This window comes from Microtus ochrogaster, chromosome 15 (genome assembly GCF_000317375.1).
Source record: "Microtus ochrogaster isolate Prairie Vole_2 chromosome 15, MicOch1.0, whole genome shotgun sequence".
In the NCBI taxonomy this organism is placed as follows: domain Eukaryota; kingdom Metazoa; phylum Chordata; class Mammalia; order Rodentia; family Cricetidae; genus Microtus; species Microtus ochrogaster.
Window position 1 is genome coordinate 16,809,904 of NC_022017.1, and position 7,962 is coordinate 16,817,865.

Below are 7,962 nucleotides of genomic sequence, written 5' to 3' on the forward strand. Positions count from 1 at the left end.
AGGTCATTGGTTAATTAAATAAAGAAGCTGCTTGCCCTGATAGGTTAAAACATAGGTGGGAGGAGTAAACAGAACAGAATGCTGGGAGGAAGAGGAAGTGGGCTCAGACTCGACAGCTCTCCTCTCAGACGCCTCAGAGATGCCATGCTCCCTGCTCCCGAGCAGACAGACGCAATTCAGCTCCGACCCAGGATGGACGTAGGCTAGAATCTTCTTGGTAAGCGCACCTTGGGGTGCTACACACAGATGATTAGAAATGGACTAAATTAATATGTGAGAATTAGCCTAGGAGAGGCTAGATAGAAATGGGCCAAGCAGTGTTTAAATGAATATAGTTTCCATGTAATTATTTCGAGTAAAGCTAGCCTTGCGGGCAGCGGGGTGTGGGGTGCTGGGGACACAGCCCCGCTGCTCATATTACAACAGGGTCCTCTTAGCGGGAGTAAGTGTGGAGATAATACACCCCTGAAGGCTGACTGACGGTCTGCCCTGACAGGAGGAGGGGGCACAGCTTACCGCTCCCAGCTTCTTCACCGCCACAGCCGTGTCCTTCATGTGGCCTTTGTACACCACTCCAAAGCCTCCCTCTCCCATTCTGCTGCCGCCGACAGAAACAGGTCGCTCATCGAAGTCATTGGTGATGCTCTTCAACTCATAAAATGAAAAACTGTGGAAACCTAGCACATCACAAGGCAATGGGGGGAGGTGCTCAAGCAAAGGAACGTGGCTTTAGTAACTGCTGTTTTCTCACTCTGAAGATTACAGACACACACACGCACACACACACATGCATACACGCACACATGCACACGCACACACTCACGAAATATAGACCGTAGCCTTTATCATGACAATTACACTTGGTACCAAACACTCCATCTCCGCCCAAAATACTTATTTGGTGAAGTTCAGTCTATTCCTCTAAAGCCGTAGTCACACTTAAAAATTATTTTCTTTATAAATTTAGTTTTGACATAGGGTATCATGCAGACCAGGCTAGCCTTGAGTTTGCTAGCCAGCAAAAGCCAGCCTCGAACTCCTGACCGTCCTGCTTCTGCCCTCCAGGTATTGGGAGCACAGGCGTACAGCACCACGCTGACTCATTTCCTTTTAGTTTTTGTGACTGTTTGCATGTCCCGTTGCTTCAAGTCACTGAAAGAATAGTCCTTGATGCAATGTCAATGCATACATAAATCATCATAAATGTAAAGGGAGACACACATCTAAGGATCCTGCCAACATGCCTCTGCCCACAGCACACACAGGAGAGGGTTACTTTAAGTCACCATAACGGCAAATCCACCACTGGGAAAGAACAGGCAGCATCACTTACGGGTACCAGTGTCGCTGGATGCTAAACTTTTGTCGTCTGAGCTTGAGGAGTCAGGCTGAACACAGCTCTGTTCTAGCCTCGGCATAGGTGTCACCGATGTCCTGACTGTTTCATGGCAGGGCCCGTGTGTCTGTGCCACCGTTGCAGCTTCTCTAGACGGTATACTGCTGACAGGTTGGGGAACAGCATCTGCCGAACGAGAAGACAAAATTAGTCTCTGTGTAAGAAATAGTCTATGTGGAAAAACAGTGTGGTGATTTTAATATAAATGACCCCCATAAGATCATAAGGAGAGGAATTATTAGGAGGTGTGGCCTTGTTGGTGGAAGCGTGTCACTGGGAGTGGGCTTCAAGGTCTCAGATGCTCAAACCAGACCCAGCATCTCTCTTCCTGATGATTGGGATGTAGAACTCTCAGCTACCTTTCCGGCACCAAGTCTGCCTGCGTGCTGCCATGCTTCTTGCCAGGACGATAATGGACTAAGCCTCTGAACTGTAAGCCAACCCCAACAAAATGTTTTTATTTATAAGAGTTGCTGTACTCATGGTATCTCTTCACAGCAACAGAAGCCCTAACTAAGACAACCAGGAACTCACATGCAGCTTCTAGATGTTGGCCAGCATCCTCACTAAACACAAGGAGATACCCGGTATGATGCTGTCCATTGTGATAAAGATAAATAGACAGAGTGATCGTGTTCACAAAAGTGGTCCAGAACCATTAGGAAATTAGGAAACACTGTAGTTATTTAAGAATAGACAACTAGCAGGCACAATGGTGCCCACCTGGAATCCCAGCACGTTGAAGGGGGAGGCAGGAGGATCAAGTTCAACTTTGGTCTTGACTATACAGTAAATTCAAGATCAGCCTGGGCTACATGAGATGAGATTCTGTCTCAAAAACAAACAAACAACAACAACAGACACAACACACACACAGGGCCGGGGGCAGAAGGAACCAAAGACATTTTAGACATTGAACTCAGTGCTATGAGTGCTATTAAGAAGGTGTAATTCTGGGCAGTGGTGGGGCATGGCTTTAGTCCTAGCACTCGGGATGAAGAGGCAGGTGGATCTCTGTGAGTTGGAGGCCAGCCTGCTCTGCAGAGTAAATTCCAGGACAGCACCAGGGCTACACAGAGAAACTCTGTCTCAAAAATCCAAAACCAAACAAAGAAAAAAACCAAAACAGAAGGTGTGACACGGGGCCCAGGAATCTACATGTTCAACAAGAACTCTAAGAGATTCTTTACACAGTAAAGGCCAAGATCAACTAGCAGGAGAGAGAAAAGAACTTGGGGTAATGAGGAGGACAGAAGGACAGTAACACAGAGGAAGCCGTGATGAGTGTCCTCTCAAGGTGAAGCCGAATGGGGGTCTAGAGGGAGACATGGCTTAAAAGAATAAGTTCTTTTATTCTACAGGATGCATTCTTCATCCCTCTAAATAAACCCTCCTGGCACAAAAACTGCCTGACTCTGAGGGGATTAGACTCCACCCCTGAGCTTTTATCAATTTAGCAGCACAGCCCAGAGCATCGGGCATCTACAGTGGTTAAAAGCTAGGGAGAGCTGAAAGAATAAAGAGGTCTCAGGTGTCAGGTCTGTTCATCCCATTAAAGACTCAAAAGAAAAACCAACACTTCACTTTCTGCCATTCGTCACTCTGGCCACACCCAGTTTACCCGGCAACAGCAGAGTAGCAGGGGCAAAAAGCTCAATCTGGATCAGAAGATCCACAAGGTCCCCGACTGTGCAGTTTGTGGTGCCCCAGTCAAACAGCAGCTCACACGTGGGGCTTTTCCCAGTTTGGAGTAAGGCTTCAAATCTCCTGAAAAGCAAAAGACAAAACTAGCACCCAAAAAGAGTTCATCTTAACATAGGCTCTGATGGGCCACTCCCGCATCCCCCTCAAAGGAGTGGGAGCGGGAGAGAACTGATAGGAATCCCAACTACGAGAAAGACATGGCAGAAAAGGAGCCATAGATGATGACAATTCAAGGTAACAACTGGGCTTGGAGGAATGCTCGGTGGTTGAGAACACTGGCTGCCTTTACAGAAGATCAGGATTTGGTTCCCGGCTGCCTCAGGGCAGTTCACAACCACCTGTATTTTCAGTTCCAGAAGATCTAAAACCATCTTCTGCCCTCTACGGGCATGGGCACGCATGTGGTACAAACACATACATGTAGGCAAAGCATGCATAGTCATAGAATAAAATAAAGAACTTTAAACAAATGTAAGCTAACTTTTGGGGCGGGGGGGGATAGCTCAGCTGGTAAAACACTTGCCATTGTCAGTATGAAGACTGAGGACCTGAGTTCCCCAGCATCCAGGCAAAGAGCCGGTGCAGGGCACCTGCTCTGATATTGTACTGTACAGGCAGTGATGAGCATATCCCTAATGCTCACTGTTTACATAGTCTAGATGAATTCATAAGCTCCGTCTCTGTGAGATACCCCATCTCAAAAAACCAAGATGGATGGAGAGTGTGCAAGGCACCTCTTGGTGACTGGTTTAATCTTAATAAAAGCCTCTTTGCCAATGCAAGAAACTCCAATCAAACCAGATTAGACCCAATTAAAATGCCCATGTTTAATAAATGTGGCACTCTCGGGTGGACCGAGACAGCATGGTGGGGAAAACCCAAAACCACATGTTCCTTTTTCCGGAGCAAGTCTACACAGCCTGTAGGAGTGGTCCTGACCCTCCCAGGGGAAAGGGGTTAGTGCTTGGCAGGCTGGGAGTTGGAGTCTGGATGGTGGCAACTCCCAGGCCAGGGGCTTCCAATCATCTCAGACTTCTTAGATATAGGGGTGTTAGAGGGCTGGGGTGACACCCCCAACTTAATATTACAGTGACCTCTGGCCTCCACAAGCATGTACACTTAACATGCACATATAAACACATATACCCATATGCCAGTCAAATACACCTGGTTAATACTATTTACCAAATATTTCCTCAGAGAGCTACAGGATATCTCTAGAGAGACAGCTGAGATTGTTACCATAAGGCAGCTAGACTGGGATGGGTAGAGCAGTCCTATGTGAGCCATACAGCTCACTCAAATATGCCCAAGTCTAGTCCAGATTCTGAGCTCTTCTAACCAAAGTGTAAACTTTTAAACCACTTCGCTATATTGCAAAGTCTTACAAGCACCTTACATGACATAGTCAGTCTTCTAGCTGTATAATTTTAAATGAAAAGCCTGCTTCATGAAGCAGAATGTGCTTACATTTTGATCCTAAGTATATTTAATTAAATAGAAAGGAAAACATCTTTATTTTTTCATTTAATTCCTTTAAAATTAAAAATTAGACCGGGCAGTGGTGGCACATGCCTTTAATCCCCCAGCACTCATGAGGCAGAGACAGGAGGATCTCTGTGAGTTTGTGTCCTGGTTCCAGGACAGACTCCAAAGTTACAGAGAAACCCTGTCTTTCAAAACCAAAAATAAATAAAAAATAAGAAAATTAGAAAGTTAATACTGAAAACTTAACCGAAACAGTTCATTTTGCTTTCCTTCCAAAAATTTGACTTGGAAACATTTCAAACTCAACAAAACTTTGAAAGAATAACACAGTGAACAACGGTGAACCTTCATCTAGATTTACCAGTTGGCCAGTTGGTAGCATCTGCCTACATCTGAGCTCTCCTGAATGCTCTTTCAGCCTCTCTCTAGGCGTGGCATGCCCTACAGTGTAGACCAGGTATCCTGTCTGCATATCACTGTCCCCATTTATGGGACTACATTTGAATGAGTAACTTCAATCAAAACTAACATTTTTGGAAAGAACTATAGCTGCATTGGACCCAGAGGCACAAAATGCAGTTTTGTGTCCAACTGGTGGCATTGTTTGATCTTTTGGATGGAGGATGAGCTTCCGATTTCTTCGTGAGACAAGTACCTCTTTCAAGTTGGTGCACCCCAGTCATCCCAGCACTTAGGGGGTGGAGGCAGGAGGATCAGGAGTCTAAGGGCAGCCTTGAACCACACAAGACCCTGTCACTAACAACAGTTAGCCTTTTCTTTATTAATGTACACAAAATTTGTGGACAAAACTTCTATGCTTTTGGGCCCCATGAGCCTCGTGGGAACCAGCGTGCACTGGCGACTGCACATGCCTAACTACCTGAATTGTGCCGTTCTGACCGTCCCTCCTCAGTACTGAAGGACCCTTTTCTCTCCAGAACGGCTGCTGCAACAACCCATCTCCAATTTTTAATGGAAATATCAATAAACTATCACTGAAAACTTAGTTTTCATATTTAAAGCTGGGCTTCTCTCTCATACTTTTTGATGTCTGCCCCCACGTGGTCAGACATTTGCAGGAAGGACAATTTGGGAGCCCCGGCTTTAGAGTCTTTACCAGATTGATTTAAAAAAGAATAACTTATTTTCTTCCTTCTATGTCAGACAAATCTTGACATTGAGTTTTAACTGCAAAACACAGCACGACATTTAAATCTGAATTTGTATTTTCTATTAAATCATGCTAAGACGGAAAGAGGCAGTTACATTAGCCAGTGTTTGTGCCTGCATCCTTCTTATGACACGAAGGACTGAAAAAGAAAAATAAACAGCCTATTACCTTATATGAAACTGATTGTATCTATCATCACCAGACGGCTTTTTAATAGCTACTGCTAATTTCTTCCATCCTTCTTGAGGATCAATAAAATCCGACAGCTTCCTAATGAGTCCGACATTGAGGCTGCGCACGTATGTGGATGGTGTCAGGGGCTTGTTCATCTTCTACCTGAAATATGAAAAATTCTCATTAAGACTTGGCAACAGGTCAGTCGGGCGGGGGTGGCTCACACCTTTAACCCCAGCACGGGGAGGCAGAGGCAGGCAGATCTCTGAGGTTGAGGCTAGCCTGGTCTACAGAGCGAGTTCTAGGACAGCCAGGAATATGGAGAGAAACTCTGTCTCAAAAAAAAAAAAAAAAAACCAAACCAACAAAAAAAGCCTAAATAAATAAATAAATAAATAAAAGTAAACAACAACAAAAACAAAAAAAAGTTAAAACCCTACAACTTTACAACAGTTTCAAAGACAGCATCTAAAAGCCGTATGTCATGCATACTTATGCCATGCAGCCATGCATATCAGGAGACGCGGAAACCGACCGACCGTCTGAGCACAGAGCGACTCTCACTCCAGTCCACCTCCTACTGAAAGTCATCTAATCACACTCTAGGATTTGATGTGGGAGTGTCATATATCAATCTGTTGATTTTATTGGTTAAGTAATAAACAAACTGCTTGGCCTCATAGCTTAGAACATAGATGGGTGGAGTAAACAGAACAGAATGCTGGGAGGAAGAGGAAGTGAGCTCAGAGAGGCCATGCTCCCGGCTCCCGGGCAGATGCACATGATGAAGCAAGCCGCCAGGTTAGACATGCTGAATCTTTCCCAGTAAGACCGGTGCTCACAGAATATTAGAGATGGGTTGATTGGGATATCAAAATTAGCCAGTAAGGGCTAGAGCTAAAGGGCCAAGCAGTGTTTAAATGAATACAATTTGTGTGTTGTTATTTCGGAGCATAAGCTAGCCAGGCGGCCGGGGTGCTGGGGATGCAGCCCCGCTGCTCCTATTACTACAAGGATTATTATTATTTTTTCTCTCCCACAAACAGACATTGGAAAACTTCATTCTGACCCTGGAATTTTCTGAGTGAAATTTATGAAAAGCAAGATGCTTATCAGAAAGAGACCTGGGAGCACGTTCAGGAATCAAACTATAAAATGAAATAGAAGAGGCTTCGCTTTGAAATTAAAGTATTTTTTCTCAATTAATACCCATTTTACTATTACATTTTTAAACAACATTTAATTTTACTTTATGTGTATGAATATTTTGCCTGCGTGTATGCATGTGTCCTCTGTGCCTGTCTGCTGCCTGCAGAGGTCAGGAGAGGGCACCGGATCTTTTGGAACCGGAGTTATTGCTGACTGTGAGCCACCCTGTGTGTGCTGGGAACTGAACCTGGGCCCTCTGCAGAAGCAGAGAGGCTCTTAACCACTGAGCCGTTACTCTGGCATCTACTATTAAAAAGTTTTGCCGGGCAGTGGTGGTGCATGCCTTTAATCCCAGCACTTGGGAAGCAGAGGCAGGTGGATTTCTGTGAGTTTGAGGCCAGCCTGGTCTACAAGAGCTAGTTCCAGGACAGGCTCCAAAGCTACAGAGAAACCCTGTCTTGAAAAAACAAAACAAACAAACACTCCCCCCCCAAATATTTTACGAAAAATCTTTGGTCAAAGTAAAAAAAATAAACTAATTTATATAGCATTAAAATAATAAACTAATTTATATAGCATTAAAGACACATCCCACCCAGCGACTTTTCACGAAGCATACAAGGACCTCAAACAGCTTCGAGTCCATGAGATCTGCATGACAACTGTTTTGTGTATGGTGGAATCCATGGCCCTTCTCTGTGGCTACTCTCTTGATAGGACCTTTATTTGACTGATCCTCCTGTCTCCTAGTACTCCACTTTGGAGGCTGTAGCTAGGAGACGCCCCACAGGGTTACTGGTCTATGGAGCTGCTGCGCATAGCCTTAGATCAGGGGGCAGACTGGTGAGAACAGGGGCAGGCTGGTGAGAACAGGGGTAGA

General features: G+C 45.0%; 1 protein-coding gene across 3 annotated transcripts in view; it reads right to left on the reverse strand.

The window, feature by feature from the left end:
• Window positions 1–7,962, reverse strand: part of Irak4 (interleukin 1 receptor associated kinase 4) — a 30,149-nt gene that overhangs the window by 16,499 nt on the left and 5,688 nt on the right. For all 3 annotated transcript variants that reach the window (XM_026782776.1, XM_026782777.1, XM_005354299.3), the window contains exons 3-6: window positions 5,928–6,095; window positions 3,018–3,163; window positions 1,334–1,522; window positions 517–677 (exon numbers count right to left, since the gene is read on the reverse strand). In XM_026782776.1, the coding sequence (XP_026638577.1) occupies window positions 517–677; window positions 1,334–1,522; window positions 3,018–3,163; window positions 5,928–6,088 (657 nt within the window). In that variant the 5' untranslated portion in view covers window positions 6,089–6,095. The remainder of the gene's footprint in view (window positions 1–516; window positions 678–1,333; window positions 1,523–3,017; window positions 3,164–5,927; window positions 6,096–7,962) is intronic.